Here is a 17469-nt window from a genome sequence, read left to right on the forward strand (position 1 = left end):
GATGCAGAAACAAATTTTGAAATTAGGAAACTCACCAGCCTCCAATTACTCTCACCAAGAAAAGAAGTGAGTTGTGACTTGCCCAATCCTTTCTTCCAGTTAACTCTCCTTTGCAATATGTTCTCTTTAATTTCTCTGATGACCTAGGTGTCAGGTTCAGGTGCCATGGTTAACTGGGCTGTGCTTGGTGAGGGATAAGGGAAGAAATTAAGGCAGGATCTAAACATTAAAATGCCCAGGTGAGGGCTGGGGTGGGAAACAGGCAGCTCATTAGATGCCCCGAATTAGCAAAGGTAAGCAAATTGTCTTTTTGTTAGCTTCTGCCAGTCACAGGCTGAGACAGTCTCTCAGAAAATTATTTAATAATAGAATTACATGCTTTTAGCTCAGGTGTATCAAAGCACAAGAGGCAAGCACAACTGGCAGCACCAGTCTGCCCTGGCAGGATCAGTACAGAGCAGACTTCCCTGTGGCTCTTGCCTGTGGGTCCAAATTCAGCCGGGTGTGTCCAGTAGAACCGCAGGGCAACGTGGCTTCAGTCGTAAGGTCTCTTGTCTGGCTATAGCTTGAGTTCACTGGGCATTGGCTCCCCTCTCAGGCCAGCTAGCAAGTTGTTAGCCGCCAACAAGGACATGATGTTGCGAGTTCTGTAGGTGGCACTGCCTATGTGGGGCAGGATGACTAGAAAAAGAGGAGATAAGGACAGCTCAAGACTGTAAGCCAGGTCTCCTTCCATGGCATGGATTTTCCAGTATGAAGGAAACAGAGAACCTGCCTCAGTGTTCTTCTGTTTGCCTTCCCTCCTGTCACTCCCCCAGGGAGTTCACAGTAACAGAAAGGAGCAGAGGCTACTGAAACCAGACACAGGGGGATCAGCAGATTTTGTAGCCTAAACACAACCAGGGCAAGGTGTAAGGGGCCTTGGTGCCCATCTAGACCCACCCCTTTGGTCACTAGATGGTGAAACCAGTCACCAACTTAGCTCAGGAGCTTAGGACTCTCCACCCACAGCCTGTGACCCTGGAAGGGATGCCACAGGGCATTTGACCCAACCCTCAACCCCACTCAAAGCAAGTGAAGTCTTTTGTCCCTGAAGAGTTCCTTTTGAAGCAGTACCCAGGGTGCTGAGCTGGCTCCAGACCTGAGGGAAAGGGGCCAGTTTTCTGGCTTGGAGCAATAGCCCTGACATTACAGCCAGTGTTCCTTGCAGGCTGGCATGGGGGTGGGGAAAGTAGAATTTCTGAGGGATTCAACAATGAGAACATTCATTGGGAAGACCGTGAAGGACTTGTTTGCATTTCCATTCTGGAATGTGAATGGACAACCTACAGCCCTGACCACTCAGTGAGTCTGGAGGCAGAAACCATAGCACTGTCTGATCAGAGAACTATAAAGAATTGCTACTAGGTATGAGTTGTTAACTAGGTAGCTGAAGAGGCAGAAAGCATGCACTAAGGCTGTGGTTCTCTAAGGATGGTACCAAGATCAGCAGCATTGGTGTCATCTGGGAATCTGTTAGGGGTGTGCACAGTCTCAGACCCCAGCCAAGACCTGCTACCCAGAACCCCTTGGGGTGGGGCCCAGCAACCTGTGTTGGCTCAGTCCCTCTAGATGACCAAGAAAGCATGAGAACCACTGCACTCAGTTTCCCAGATAGCGACTGCCAGAAGTTAGGGGGAAGGGTGGGATTGCTGAAATGCAGAAGGCTGAAGGAAGGGCCCTAGGAGCTAAAACTCAGACTCCTGGGGTGCCACTGACTGGTGAGGCCCCAGAAATGATTCTCCTGATGCCAGGGCAAGAAGTTTCACAAGCCACTCCAGGCAGGCAGGCAGGCAGATGGGAAGGCAGGAAGAAGCCGGCATCCAGTGCCCCATACTGACGAACCTGGCAGCACCAGAGGGCACAGGAGAAATGGGGTATACAGAGGCCCTGCCCTACCCACAAAGCAGAACAGAGAAGGGGGTCTTTGCTGAGAGAACAGCTTTATAACTGGTACCAGTTTTAAATACTAGTATTGTCATTATTTCTCATACACTGGGAATAACAATTTACAGTAGTGGGATTTACCCATGGAGGTTGGGATAAGATATAAAGCCAATCCACTGTTCGTCTTAACAAATCCACCCATTCTCATTTAGGGACAAAGAGTCACTAATAGCCTGAACATGCATGGAGTTTGGCTGTGCCCCTTATGTTCAGCACTGCTCACGTAGCCTCACACCCAGCCCACATGACCACCTCTAAACACTGGGTCCACCAGGCAGTGATGAGTGTGTGGAATGCAGGGTCCTTACCACAGTTCTTCAGGGTCAGGAGTGGGTGGTTTGTAGGCAGTGGTTCCGGGGTCGTCACGTCCAGTCCAGCAGCTGCAATCTGACCACTGGCCAAAGCCTGGTACAGGTCATCCTGGTTTACAACATCTCCCCTGCAGATGACAATTGGTGATATGGGTGCCCCAATGCTCCCTCCTTCCAGGTCACTTTTAGGGCAGAACAACCCACAATATGAATTTTTCCACTAATCTAGCACTTGGTAGTGACTTTTAAAGCAATATATCTTAGAGTACACTTACAGGAGTCTTTTTTTCCCTTTTTTTTGGCATACCTGGGGATTGAACATAGGAGTACTCTACCACTGAGCTACACCCCCAGCTCTTTTTACTTGAGATAGGGTTTTGCTGAGGCTGTCCTTGAACTTATGATCATCCTGCCTCAGCCTCCCAAGTCTTTGGAATTACAGGTATGTACCATGGCACCCAGCAGGAATACAGATCTTGTACTCAGAGAAACCCTAATCCTGACACTTTCTAGCTACGTGACCCAAGTGAAGCGTCGCACTTCTCTGAACTTCAGGCTCCTCCTCTGTAAGACAGAACACCATCTAGCTCCCAGGAGTGTTGGAAGGATTAAAGCTTTCTTATATGCACTATGGCATAAACAGGGCCCAGAAGTCTGCATTTGTTTTGGCCTTCTTGGCGGTGTTTCTCATCAGGCTGGCCACAGACCACCCACTGAGAACCACAGCATGCCATCAGGCACCTGCCCAAACAAGGGCAGAGAAATGAATAGATACCAAACTGTGTCCATCAAAGTGAGCCACTACAGAAGGAAAGAACTGAATTTCTAGCAACTTTAGAAAGCATTAAATCATACATGTGCACTGAGGAGTATTGTAATACAGTCCCCTGCACAGTCCTGACACACATGGTTGCTCAGTAAATGGCAGGCAGGGCTACCATTGGCCACCAGCACAAGTCCTTGATTCTTACACTTTGCACTTCTGTGTAGCTAAACACTGGAAACTACAAACACTTTTGGGGTGCATGAACCCTCATCCAATTCCTTCCTCCAAACTGATTTAAAAGGTTCAAAGGGTATCAACCGGGAAGGGGTTAGAGTGGCAGAGAAGGGAGGTCTGCCCCCAGTACATGCCCAGTTAACTGAAGGCACACCTGGGGATATGTGGGGGAGACAGGAGGAGTTTTAGGGTCTGACTCCACAGATGCACGAAGGTTCAAAACATCACTGAGCTCCTGGCAGGCTCAGCAGTGTGGGAGGTCAGCCTCCAAGAAGCCATCCAGATCAGAAAGCCCAACTCTTTGTGGTAGGGAAAGACCTGCCTCAGGATCCCTGGTGATGTGCCGCCAATATCAAGCCTTCACTTCCCGAGCCACACCACTATGTGGCTCTGACTGCTTTTCTTCCTATCCTGCTGCGTGGCCTTAACTATGTTTCTGAGTTGCTGGTCCATCGGTTGGTTTATGGAGACTGGCAAGCTCAGCCTGAGCTCTCATCAACAACCCACAGGGAATAAAACCCCAGACTACAGCAGCCATCGGGGAAGCCCCTCTCCAGGCCTCCTGGGTGACCCAGGGATGCCCGGTGCCTTAGGCTACCTGCTGATGTTGACAAACACGGCAGTTTTCTTCATCTTCTGGAAGAAGTCCCTGTTGCAGAGGCCCTTAGTTGCAGCGGTTAAGGAGCAGGCCACGACGACGAAGTCAGACTCTGCGGCCAGTTGGGCAATGGGCACTGGAGATGGGCAGAGCTCCATCAGAGGCTGTGTCCAGGTTAGGGACAGCAAGATAGTGTACCTACAATCCCCAAAATAGAACCTCCCAAGACACTTCCTGAAGACCTTGATCTACCTGGACAGCTCTATTAGTCTTACAGGTGGGGAATGGCCAGACAGGGGCAGGAGCTTATTCAAGGTCACACAACAGGATCTGGGCTACTCTGGATTTCACCACTTTCAGGCTGGATGTGCCAAGGGGGAGGAATGGTTGAGATCCAGCCTGCCCTCTGCTCACCACGCTGTGCAGCACCCCCTCCCCTCAGGAACTGAACCCACCTGGACCAGGCACATATGCAGCCTGGGTTGAGGATCACCAGATTAAGGATAAGGAAACAAAGTGCTCAGCAACTCTTCAGCCCTGCACATCCCATGGTTCTGCCCATGGGTGGAGGGAATGCCTGCACCCCCTGAATGTCCTGTGCCCAGGGCAGGAAAATAACACACCAGGGCCACACAGTCCACAGACCACCTGGAACCCCTGCATTTCACCTGCCAATGCCATCATTGAAGAAAAGAACCCACTCTCCCCCAACAGCAGCACAACTGGCTTCTGTGGAATAGAGGTTTTACTTACCAAATTCCGCCTGGAGTTCTGCTGCTTCCTGAGGCTTGGGCTGGCGCCCTGTGTACAGAAATCTCTGAACACCAAATGGTTTCAGACGCTGTGCAATGGCCTGACCTAGAGGAAATGAGTCAAGAATCCATAGCTTGTTCCCTACCCTTCAGAGGGCAGGGGCAGCACCTAGCAGCTCCATGGACAGGAGACCCTCAGAAGTAGGGCCTTTTATCAGTACGCTCCCATGTTAACTGTTCCTGTCTTATCAGAGCTCAGGGTTGTCTAGGTGTAACCAGGCCCCAGCCAGCCCACTACCTTCAGGGATCTAGAAGCAGTGCCATAGCTCCTCTGTGGTTGTGACTGGCTTATGCTATCTTCACATGGCCCAGTCATCTTGAGGGCCATTTGTGAACCTTCTCCAAGGACTACACCTGGCAAACCAGGAGATGCCTGGCAAGTGGTCTCCTCCCTCCCTTTAGATCCACTGCTTCTGCCAATGCAGTCTAGACTGTTTGGTAGTTTGTCCAACTGCCAACTTGCTTTAACCTCTAAGACCTTTTCAAATATGCTACTGCTGAGACAGGCTTGGGCAGTTGGATTTTCAAACATGGAATATGCCCCAAAGTTGCTGGGCTCCTCCATGCATCTCTCCAGCTTGTTCCAGACAGGACTGCTGCCTGGCCAGACAGGTTATCCACACTCCCCACCCTTCACTCCTGCACCAGGAGGATAATGAACCACTGATAGCTGCCTTCCTGTTAGACTTCTCCAAATAGGAGCCACTGGAAGAAAAGTGGCTCTACTGCACCTGTAGAGTGGCAAATAAACTCTGCCCACTGAGCCCTGTGGTTCCTGAGAAGGCTTCATAAGTCAATGCCTTAGAGAACCCAGGTCTGGGGGAGCACAGGCTCTCCCACAGTAAACCATTCCTCAAAGCCCCAACCAGCATCTGTAACCACCTTTTTTTTTTTTTTAATTTGTAGTACTGGGGATTGAACCCAGGGGTATTTTACCACTGAGCCACATCCCCAAACTTTTTTATATTTTTATTTTGAAATAAGGTCTCATTAAAATTGCTGAGACTGGCCTCTAACTTGAAATCCTGCTTCAGGCTCCTGAGTCACTGGAATTACATGCACATGCCACTACACCTAGTTATTATTTATTTGAGACAGAGTCTTGCTGAATTGTCCACGTTGGCCTTGGACTTGCAATCCTCCTGCCTGAGCCTCCCCAGTACCTTCATCTGTTTTTTTTTTTTTTTTTTCCCCTGTGGTGCTGGGAATTGAACCTAGGGCCTTGTGCCTGCAAGGCAAGCACTCTACCAACTGAGCTATATCCCCAGCCTTCATCTGTTCTTTATGGAGCTAGAAGTCTCAGGAACCCTGGCTTCTAACACATAGTGTGTCCTGATTTTATTTATGGATTCCTTTGCCTGTGTTCTGTGAAGTTGTGTCTTCTCATCACAGATGTCCCTACAGGAGGCAAAGTGGCCTGACAGCATGCAGTTCAGGCAGCCTTTCCAAGAAGGACTTCCGGCATCCAGGTGTGGGGCACCAGGCACTGGATACAGCCACCAAGGGAAGAGCAGGCAGGTGTGTCGGGGGGGTCTTACCTATGCGCCCCAGCCCCACAATGCCCACAGTGCTCTGCGTGAGTCCGTAGCCACACATCCATAGGGGTTTCCACGAGGTCCAGCCACCACTGCAAGGAGGAGAGAGGGTGAGCGGCCTGGCCTTGGGCAAGACAAGGGCCCACTGGGACTCACACACCAGCACCCCTGCTGTGGTCCCAGATTTAAATCTGCCTCCAGGTCAAACGACTGCATGTGGGATGGGTGACATCCCAACCACTCAGCACTGTGAGAATGCCATAGGGACCACTCCTTCCTTAAAGCCTCCAGGGGACACAGAAATTGAGGGCTCCCAGGCCTCAGAGGCTCTGGCCCCTTTTGCACATGGGGAAACTAGAAAGAGTAATTTGCCTGAGGTCACACTGCCAGGGAACTGGGATCTGGGATTCTAGATCACATTCTCTAAGTAAAGCCACAGTGTCCCTGTTGCCCTAGCTTGAGCCACCACTGTGAGTGAAGGTGCTGACTCCCTGAGAGGACATTGAGAGGACACTCAGCACCACGTGAACTCAGCCACATCCCCCGCTTGGCCTGCGTCCTAGCCACCTTCTATGGGGGCCTGTACATACACCTCTGCCCACGCTCTCACCATTCCTGCTCCTGAATGCCTTCCCGACTCTAGAGGTGCAGAGTGGAGTCCCTCGTTGGGAACCCACAGGCCACAATTCTGGCTTTTATGAAGGTGGGTGGAACCCACGGTGTGCTCCACATGGCACCCTCTGCAGGTCTGGAGTGGCACCCTGTTCCTAACACTGAAAATCCATGAGCCTCGTGGTAATGTGCTCAGATGTGGCTCCCCAAAGGATTATGGGACCATTTCGGCCCTCTGGGCTTCTTGATTTGGGCATCCTGGGTGCTCAGCATCACCCAGTGCACAAGAGAACTCCACCTGCCACCTCATCTGCTCCCACATCCTCACCAGCCAGCAGAGCTTCCTCATCCCTTAGGTACCCTCTTCCCCCCGACTTTACCACGGGCCCTGTCGGCTGCAGCTCTGCTGAGTCCTCTCCCCTCATTAGCTGGGGCACAACCTGCACCAAGAGCACATCTAGGCCAGGCTAACTGTAGTGCTCAGAGCCGGGTGCTGAGCACAGCCCACTTTCCCGCCAAGAATCACTCACTTCTTTACTTCCTCCATGGCCTCTGGCAACCGGCGGCAGGTGGTGAGTAGCAGAGAGACGGCAAGTTCTGCAGTGGCATCTGTCAGAATATCTGGGGTGTAGCCCACCCGGATCCCACTAGGAATCAAACATCTGGTGGTAACATCCGCCTTGAGCACCTTCACCAATGTCTACTGTAGGGTCATGTCCATGATGTTGTTTTGTTCCTTTCTTGCTCTGCCTACCAGGAAGCTCAGAATTGTAAATGAGCACTAAGGAACTGTTAGTCCTGATTCCCATTTGGGTTATATCCCAATTAGGAGGGATATGAAAATGGAAGATTGGAGTTTAAAGTCTGGGGCCAGTAACTACTTAATCTTTCTGAATTTCCTCATTGGAAAAGGACATAATAATAACACTTGCATTTTCTACTTCTAGGGGAGTTGTGAGGTTTAACAAACATGAAAGGGTGATATCAGAGGTACCCACTGTTTCTGACCTTGAGTTTGTTTTAACTGACTGGTGTACCTGTGGATATAAATTCATCACCAGTCACCTGAAATTCTCACTGAATGGTCAAGAGCAAAAACAAATGGCTCCCACTCTCTTGAGAGTCGCCCTCACTCCAGGATGCTTCCAGAGCCCCAGCTACCTTACCGCTTCTTGATTTCATCCAAAGCCAAGTGGTCGACGCCCACGGACAGAGTGCTGATGACTTTGAGGTTGGCCCCTGTTGTATGGAAAATGCATTGTTTGCATCTTTCCTCATGGAACTTAAAGCCTTAACACTAGGGACTATCCAGGGGACATCTGTTTATAAATTATTATTTTCCTAGACAAAGAGAAAAGCCTGGCATCTCTGTTCCTCAGGTAAATCTTCAAACACACACAATGGCTCAGGGAGGCTATGTCCTGGCCCAGTCACCAACAGAGCTGGGGTTCCCATCAGGGCCTCAGACACCAAGGCCCCTGCCTTGACCCACTGGACTGTCCACCCAGTGAGACCCTGAATCTCCATCGGCCACCCTAGGATCTCCCCATGGATACTTCTGAGAGTGCTGAGATAGTAGCTGGGCAAGGTCAGGGCCTGGAGTGGCTTGCTCTGATTTACAAGAGTCTTTCCAAATGTGGCAGCCTTGGAGTCAAATCCTCTTCTCCAAAATGCCACAACACAACTTCACAGGGGATGGTGACCTTCCCTGTGGATGAGGTCATGCAAACATCCTAGATGCCTGTTGGTGCTGGGCACTGAGCTGCACACAGACCCAAAAGGGGCAGGGTCTTGCTCAAAGTCACAGAGTAAGTTTGTGGCGGGATGGGAAGGAGGACCCAGGAGCTTGAGTGCCCCCCCAGCCCTACTTCATGGGCTCCACCCTTCAGTCTTTGCCCTCCTTGGGCCTCCCCCAGGTATTCAGAGCAGGGAGAAAGGGCATCAAGAGCCAGATGGGAGCAACTACTCCTCTGGTCACCACTGCAAGGGAGGCCCTCAGAATGTACAGGCCTGAGGCAGCCTCAGAATCCATGCACACACCTGCAGCATCTAGGATACCCTTGTCCACGCGATCAGAGAGGAGGCAGAGCAGGCCGTGGGCCCCCACCACATGACGCTCCAGTTCCTTGCTGGGGATGGGCTCATCTGAATCCCACTGCTCCACCTCGCAGCTGAAGGGAAGGAAGACCAACCACTCAGGAGATGCAGGGCCCCAGCCCCTCTCAGACTGGCAGGCATCATCTTCTGCTTGCTCTGGCTTCAGGCTGCCTGGCGCTGGTTCAGGCGAATCAGGGCCAGGTGTGGGCGACCTCAGAAGTGTCCACAGAGTGGTTGGGGTGGGTGTGAAGGGCTATCACAGAGCACAGGAAGCCAACAAAGGCTTGGGGCCCCCAGAACAGAGCCTAAGTGGAAATGGGGAAAGTCCTGGGGACAGTTCTCAGCTCAACACCAGAAGAGTTTTCTCACACTCACAGGGGGCCTTTGGGGGGCCAATTATAGGGTAGGATGGGGAGGGGGGTGTTACTGCATTGGATAGAGCCTGGCTTCAATGATCACTGGTAGAGTGCGAATGGAGCTGTTTCAGCAGCTATGCGTGGGGATGTGAGTCTAGGGCTCTTTCTGTTCTATGAGTCCATGAAACTCAAAACTCCCAACATAGACTTTGCCAGGAAAGATAAGTTCAAGGCCAATCAACCGGGAGGAGCATTAGGGTGTGCTTCCACAGAGCTCCTGGAAACTGGGTACTCCTTCCAGCCAGGGCAGCCAGGGCTTGGGGCATAGTTCAGTGGTAGCATGTTCAAGGCCCTGGGTTTGATTCCCAGTACTATGAAAAGACCAAAAAAGAATTCAGTGCAGCCAACATATATGGAGTCTGTATGTAAACAAGATGCAGGATGGCTGCTGGCACCTCCCAGCAACCCCTGCAGCAGCACCTCCTGACCTGAGCCCCCATGTGAGCATGGCAAAGGTGCTACAGCAGGGAGGGCTTCCTCTTCTCCCTTTAGTACAAAACAGGTCCTCAGCAGATGCTGTGTTATACTGAATAGAATTCAAAAACAAATCTCATTTTCCCTAGAATTGGTTCCTGAGGCTGGGTGCCCACCTTTTCCCTGTCTGATACTAGAAGTGCAAACACAGCAAGATGCAGAGGTCTGACTGTGGTCACCCAGCTCCATCACCTAGAGCAGTGTGACTCTGGGCAAGGTATTCACCCCTTCTGACCTTTTAAATTACTAAAATACAAATTATAATACTAACTTCACAGTGTTACAAAGATTAAGTTTATGTATGTAGGCACCTGGCAAGGCTGGCCCACAGAAGTGGTTCAATGGAAAAAGAGTCAACAAAGTCCCCTGCCAACCATCTACGTGGCCAGTACAGTGACCACCACTAGTCTCTGACCCCACCTGCTATCAGCCAGCCTCACAGGAATTAACAGCATGGACCTTGCCTCATGGGCAATCTCTCTTCTCAGAAGGCTGATGACCAACGCTCAGGGTCCCTCCTACTGGCCCAGTGCCAGGTCCTGAGTTCTGGCTAGAAGCCCGGGAAGAGCTGGACCCTAGAAAAGATAATCAAAGCCTCCCCAAAGCCCGAATCCTGACCCGGCCGAACACAGCTGGAAAGTCTGACCGAAGCACAAGCTCCAGGCCCTGTCTGTCTGGTCCCTGGTATCACCTCAGCCACCTCCATAAACAATTGGGGTCTCGCAAGGACGCCACCAGCCCGCCCAGCGCAGCTCGGGGCGCCTCCTAAGGAGCTCCTGGAGATCGCTGAGTCACCCCGTGCAGGGTGCCCGGGACTTGGGGGCGGGTACCCGCCCAGCGCGGCCGGGCCGGGGTGCTGAGGCTCCGCAGCCGCTGGCGCCTACCAAGACGGCCCGCCCCGCGGGGACTCCGCGCACCGAGCTCTTACTCTGTGGCCTGGGCGAGCGCGGCTCTGCCCTCGGGGGGGATCCTGCGAGTAACGAACACCTTCATGAGTCTCGCCAGCCTCATCCAACCCGCAGCCGCTGGACACTGACCGACCCACCGCGACGGAAATTGGAGCGGAGCCGTGGCGCTGGCCTGGGCGGGGCACCGAGGGGGCGTGGCCGGAGCTGGAGGCGGGGCGGGCTGGTAGTGCGCGGAGGGAGCTGTTTTGCAACTGTGCGTGGGAATGGGAGTCTAGGGCTCCACTGCGCTTGTGCATCTGTGTGTGCCTGCCTGCCCTAGTGGCACTGAGACTGCTTCGGTCGGGGTCGGGAGTGACACTGCTGAGCATGAACATTCTCTGACCCAGAGGCTGGGGGCCTGGCAGGCATGATTAGGGTTTGGAGAGGGTAGAGGGGCACCCAGCGTCCTCTGTGGGTTTGTATGTGGATGTCAGATAAAGGTACTGAGTAGTAGTTGGGTGCCCCTGAGTTCAATCCCCAATACAAAGGAAGGAAGGAAGGAAGGAAGGAAGGGAGGGAGGGAGGGAGGGAGGGAGGGAAAGAAAGAAAAGCCCCACTTCATTAGGCACAGGATGGAACATACCTAACTTAGGTGATGAGGGCATCCCTCTTTCCTCCCCACTCCGATAGCCTATTTAGGGATGCCCTCATCACCTATGTTAGGAATGTACCATCCTGGCCACACTATTCCAGGCAAGGACCTCTGGTCCCACATACTGGACTGACCTTGTCCTGATATTCTTACTCTCAGAAAGTTGCAAAGAGGTAGTCTGACAACAGGAATAACCCTTGTAATACTTGGGACAATTCCCTATATGAACCCACAATTGTGATGGGAAGTTTAACCCTTCCTAGGGCCACCCAGGCTTGCTGAACACCTGCTGACTGGCTAGAAGCAGTACATGCACAGGAACAGGGCCAAGCATTTGGGGTCATGTGCAGAACCGGTGTGTAGGGCCTGGGTCTGAATCCAGGCTCTGCCACTTACAAGCTGGTTGACCCTGGTGAGTTCATGTTTCTTCCTAAGCCTCATTTCTTCAGTCACAAAATAGGGATAACTCACCATTGAGGGTTATTGTAACTTTACACAAGGCAGCATTTGCGTGGGCCCAATGCCACGGTAGGTGCTTCTTAGACTCAAGACTATGAGGAGAGACACGAGGAATTCAGGCTGGGGAACCCAGCTGCCTGGGTCTGAATCCCAACTCTACCACCAGTGAGAAGTTCTTCACTTCTGTGTACTTCAGTTTCCCCCTCTGTAAAATGGGGATGATAATGGTGGCTGCCTCCTGGCTTGTTGTAACAACACAACACCTGTACTGGATACTTAACAAATATTAACAATCCCCAAGATGGCAGCTGGTCAGAGATGCAGGAGAAGAAGTCAATTTGGATAACTGGAGGGCCTGGACCTATCCCTCAGCTCTGCTGGTTTCATTTCTGTCCAAAAGCTGTTCAGTTAATTGCTCCCAGGCCTGGGAAGACCCCTAGGGTAATAGAGTGAATAATCCCTTTTCCATCTATTTTATCAAAATCCACATACCTCACGAAGGCCCAGATGAGAGAACTGAGATATGCACAGAGAGGTGGCATTACCAGTTTGAGATCACACAGCAAATCCCTGGCTCATCTGGGTCCCTGCTAGAGCTTCACCTGCCCCCTCCCTAGGTAACACATTAATAAATGCTTATCCACTGACCTTTATCTGTGCTGCTAGCCAATTCGGAGAAAATTTCTGAAATACATCAAACACTGACACAACAAGTGTTTTCAGTCCCCAAGCCAGGCCTTCTGGGGACAGTGCAGCCTGTGGCTCTGTCCTTTGTCATCATCTGAGCCCAGCTTCTTCTGTTGTGGTGTAAACTAATCAATAAAATCAATGAGAGTATAAGTTATAGGTTATAGATTAGTAAAAAATATATAGATTATAGATATAAGATTTTGATAAGTGAAACAATTATAAAGCAAGAAGTGTCATAGACAGGCCTAAGACTGCATTTTGCTGCCTTCTATTAAAAAAAAAAAAAAAAAAACTGTTACAAAAGCTGTTTCTAAGAAACTGAAATGAAAGCTGTTTTCTTATAAAAATCATTTTTCTGTACTTTGTGCCCCACAAATTGTGCCTAATCAGGAGCAGCGGTGGTCATGGTGAGCTACATCCTGGGCTTGAGTGCTCTTGTGGGTCTACATGACTTTGAAATAGATTCTCAGCCCCGCTGACCCCTGCTCAAACTCAGGATACTGTTGTCTAGCACCTGCTAGAACCTGGGAATGTGGCTAACTGAATTTCAAAGCTGATTGCCTTCTTTCCAGCTTCTATACTTGCTTGCTTGCTAACTGGAAAATTCCAGTCCTGCTTAAGGCCCACAGGTCCCACTTACTATTGTTTTAATTTCTGTGACTGGCTTGCTTGCATGACGCTAAGGAAAGCCCCTGAGTTGTTGTGATTTTCATCTTTAAGTTCCCAGGATACAGGCCAGGAAGTTGTTGTTCTCCCACAGAGTGTCAGTCTCTATGGGTGGGTGACAGTCCCTGGCCAGGTAAATAAAGCTCTCATTGATTTGAATTCGGACTTAAGAGTGTTTTCTGAAGTGACTCCCCATAACACTTCCACACACCAAGGACAGGCAAGGGCACTGGGCTCTGGTCAAGCCTGTCCACCAGGGCTACGAGGGGACATGACAGGTTTACGCATTCCTTCCCCAGGGCAAAGCACACAGCTGATGCTCAATAAGTACAACTGGGTAGTAAGTAGGGATGGAGTCAGAATAGCCAGCCGAGGGCCCAGGAGGTCAGAGTCAGTGGAGGAGGCTGAAACTAATCCTCATAATGAGTAGCAATATTTTTGGACACCTTGGTAAGTTCTAGTCACTGTCTCCAACACCTTTGGGGGCGATCCCCTAATGTCAACGTGTCCTACACCTGTAAGGTGCCTACACACTGGAAGCTGAGGGCAAAAACAGTAAAGTCTTTTTCTTAAAGTCACACAACCACTGAGAGGCAGAATTCAAGACCTGCACCCTGGCTCTATAGCCCACCTTGTGGAGGTGGGAAGGGTGAAGGAGTGAGTGAGGGGCGAATTCCAGGAATTAAATTGGGGAACCTTTGAAGGGGCTGTCATTTAAAAAAAATACTTTTATTTGTAGGTGGACATGATACTTTTATTTATTTATTTTTATATGGTGCTGAGGACTTTCAGAATTTCACTTTTTACATTTAAATCTTGACCTCCTTTGGAACATTTTGCATATATAGTTTGAGGTAGGGCTTTTCTTATTTTCTTTTTCTTTTTTTTTTTTTCCTATGGCACTGGAGAACAAACCCATGGACACTCTACCATTGAGCTACATCCCCAGTCCTTTTTATTTTTATTTTTTAATCTTGAGGTAGTCTTGCTAAATTGCTTAGGGTCTCACTAAGTTGCTGGGGCTTTCGTTGGACTTGCGATCCTCTTGTGTCTACTTCCCAAACCACTGAAATTACAAGTATGTACCACTATGCCTAATGAAGTGGGACTTTTCTTTCTTTTCTTTCTTTCTCTTCTTGCTGTCTTTCTTTGTACTGGGGATTGAACTCAGGGGCACCCAACTACTGAGTCACATCCCCAGCCTTGTTTTGTATTTTATTTAGAGACAGGGTCTCACTGAGTTGTTTAGCACCTCCCTAAATTGCTGAGGCTGGTTTTGAACTCATGATCCTCCTAAGCCACTGGGATTGCAGGCGTGCACCACTGTGCCCAGCTGAAATGGGGTTTTTCTTAATATGAATTTTTCATTTTGTCTTATCTTTTTTGCTGTGCTGGGGTATTAAATATAGGGCCTCATGCTCACATGTTAGGCAAGTGCTTTACCACTGAGCTGCATCCTTAACCCAAGGCTTTTCTTTTTTTTTTTTTTTTTTTTAGAGAGAGAGAGAGAGAGAGAGAGAGAGAGAGAGAGAACTTTAATATTTATTTTTTTAGTATTTGGCGGACACAACATCTCTGTTTTGTATGTGGTGCTGAGGATAGAACCCGGGCCGCACGCATGGCAGGCGAGCGCGCTACCGCTTGAGCCACATCCCCAGCCCCCAAGGCTTTTCTTAATGTTTTCCAAATAGTTAACCAGAATTCAAGAGCTAATTTTAAAAGAATGTTTTCTTTATTTCAGGAATAGATAATAATGCAAAAAATACAAGTCCCCACTGGTACCCAGGGTACAAGTTGGAAATTGTGTCTCTCTTACTCTGCCTTCTGCCCCCTGCCCAGAAGCAGACACTGTTCTCAGTTTTTATTTTATTTTTTTTTTTAGTTGTAGATGGACACAATACCTTTATTTTATTTATTTATCTTTTTATGTGGTGCTGAGGATTGAACCCAGGGTCTCACACCTGCTAGGCAAGCAATCTACCACTGAACCACATCACCAGCCTTGTTCTCAGTTTTTGTACATCTTTTCAAAGATATTTAATGTATTTATAGGAATATGCATATATTTATTCACATAAATGGTAGCATACACACTGCATCACCCTGTTTTTTCCTGAACAGAATATCATGGAAATGATTCCACATCAGTATATATGATGCCTAATTCTTTTTATTGATGCAGGGTACTTCACTGTAGGAAAACCACAAATAAGGAACAGTACCCTCTGAATGTACCCTTAGGTCATTTTCCCTATTTTACAATGCCCCAACAAAGAGCCTTTGGCATGTATCATTTTGGACATGTATAAACACATTTGTAAGATAAATTTCTGAAAGCAGAATTACTGGGTCAAAAAATATATGTATGAGCCAAGTGTGGTGGTGCACCCCTGTAATTCCAGCAGCTTGGGAGGCTAAGGCAGGAGGATTGGGAGTTCAAAGCCAGCCTCAGCAAAATCGAGGTGCTAAGCAACTCAGTGAGACCCTGTCTCTAGATAAAATATAAAAAGGGCTGAGGATACGGTTCAGTGGTTAAGCGTCCCTAGGTTCAATTCCCAGTACCAAAAAAAAAAAAAAAAGTGTACTATAAATTTTGATAGGTTTTGCCTTTCAGACATGTTTTTCATAGAAGTTGTTCAAATTACATTCCTACCAGCAGTATTTAAAAGTACCTATTTCTCCAGTGTAGTATTTCTAATGGCATTCTATTGTAATTTAATTTGTAGCTCTCTTTTGGGCCAAAATGAGCACTTTTCATACATTTAAAAGCCACTTCCTTCTTTATAAACTATCCATTGATATCCTTTGCCTATTCAGATGAACTGGGCATCTTTGTCTTAGGAACTATTTTTACAACAAAAAATTATCCATTTATTTGCAAATATATGGTTTTTCTCCCCATTTCGTTGTTTGTCCTATGATTTTGTTAATTTCCTTCCTTCCTTCCCACTGGGGATCAAACCCAGGTTCTTCAATATTATGTATGCTAAGGAAGCACTCTACCACCGAGACACACCCCCATCTCAGCCCCTGATTTTAATTTTTTTTTTCCAAGTGGAAAAGCTACATTCCCATCCCTTTTTATTTTTTATTTTGAAGCAGGGTCTCGCTAAGTTGCCCAGGCTGATCTCCAACTTGTGATCCTCCTGCCTCAGCCTCTGGAGTCCCTGGGATTACAGGTATGTGCTACTGCACTCAGCTTTAATTTTTTTAATGCAGAAACATTTTCTCCTTAGGACTTCTAGACTTTGTCATACATAGTCCCTCAGTTATCTATTGATGTGTAATGAATTATCCCAAAACAGTGACTCAAAGCAACAGTGGATCATGTTATTATTGCTTCTTATAGCCCTGGGGGTGGTGGGCTCAGCCTGTGGTTCTCACTCAGGAGTAATCAATGGTAGTTGGGCTGAGTCATTCAAAGGTGGCAATCAAAGGCCTATAATCCCAGTGGCTCTGGAGGCTGAGGCAGGAGGATTGCAAGTTCAAAGCCAACCTCAGCAAAATGGAGGTGCTAAGCAACTCAGTGAGACCCTGTCTATAAATAAAATACAAAATAGGGCTGGGGATGTGGCTCAGTGGCTGAGTGCCCCTGAGTTCAATCCCTGGTACCAAACCAAACAAACAAAACAAAGCTTTTATGTCTGGTCATTCACACTTGCTGGCAGTGGACCCTGGGCTGGACTTTTGATGTAAACACCTGTACACGACCTCTCTGTGTGTCCTGGACATCCTGAGAGCCTGGAGGCTGGGTTCCAAGCATGGACCATCTCAAGAGATAGGAGGTGGAAGCCTTCATTGTCTTAATGCCTGAGCCTGGGAAGGGTACTATCTCATTGCTGCCATTTTCTATGGGGCAAGTAGTCACAGAATCCAGACGAAGGAGAAAAGACACAGACACCATTTCTTTTTTTCCCTTTCTGTCTTCCATTATTTTTGTGTGCTAGGGACCAAACCCAGGACCTTGTGCGTGTTAGGTGAGTACTCCACCACTAAGCCACATTCCCAGCCCCAAGATTCTATTTCTTGATGAATTTGGGGGGCTGTTTTAAAATTGCTGTATATAAAAAGGCCTTTTTAAACATAGGGTATAGGGTTTTTTTTTGGGGGGGTGCATATTGGGGATTGAACTCAGAGGCACTCATCCACTGAGCCACATCCACAGCCTTTTTTAATATTTTATTTAGAGACAGGGTCTCACTGAGTTTCTTAGCACCTCCCTTTTGCTGAGGCTAGCTTTGAACTCAGACCCTCCTGCCTCAGCCTCCCGAGCC

The 17469-nt window shown here is 48.9% G+C and overlaps 1 protein-coding gene across 1 annotated transcript; it reads right to left on the minus strand.

Annotated features, from left to right (window-relative positions):
• Window positions 1-345: 345 nt before the first annotated feature.
• Grhpr (glyoxylate and hydroxypyruvate reductase) lies at window positions 346-10922 on the minus strand. Its single transcript, XM_076843270.2, has 9 exons — window positions 10770-10922; window positions 8895-9025; window positions 8021-8093; window positions 7385-7501; window positions 6246-6334; window positions 4649-4753; window positions 3896-4031; window positions 2295-2425; window positions 346-681 (listed from the first exon to the last, which is right to left on the minus strand). Exons 1-9 carry the CDS (start codon window positions 10850-10852, stop codon window positions 560-562), a joined length of 987 nt encoding a protein of 328 aa, XP_076699385.2. The 5' UTR covers window positions 10853-10922; the 3' UTR covers window positions 346-559.
• Window positions 10923-17469: the final 6547 nt, after the last annotated feature.

Source organism: Callospermophilus lateralis, chromosome 2 (assembly GCF_048772815.1).
Source record: "Callospermophilus lateralis isolate mCalLat2 chromosome 2, mCalLat2.hap1, whole genome shotgun sequence".
Lineage (NCBI taxonomy): Eukaryota > Metazoa > Chordata > Mammalia > Rodentia > Sciuridae > Callospermophilus > Callospermophilus lateralis.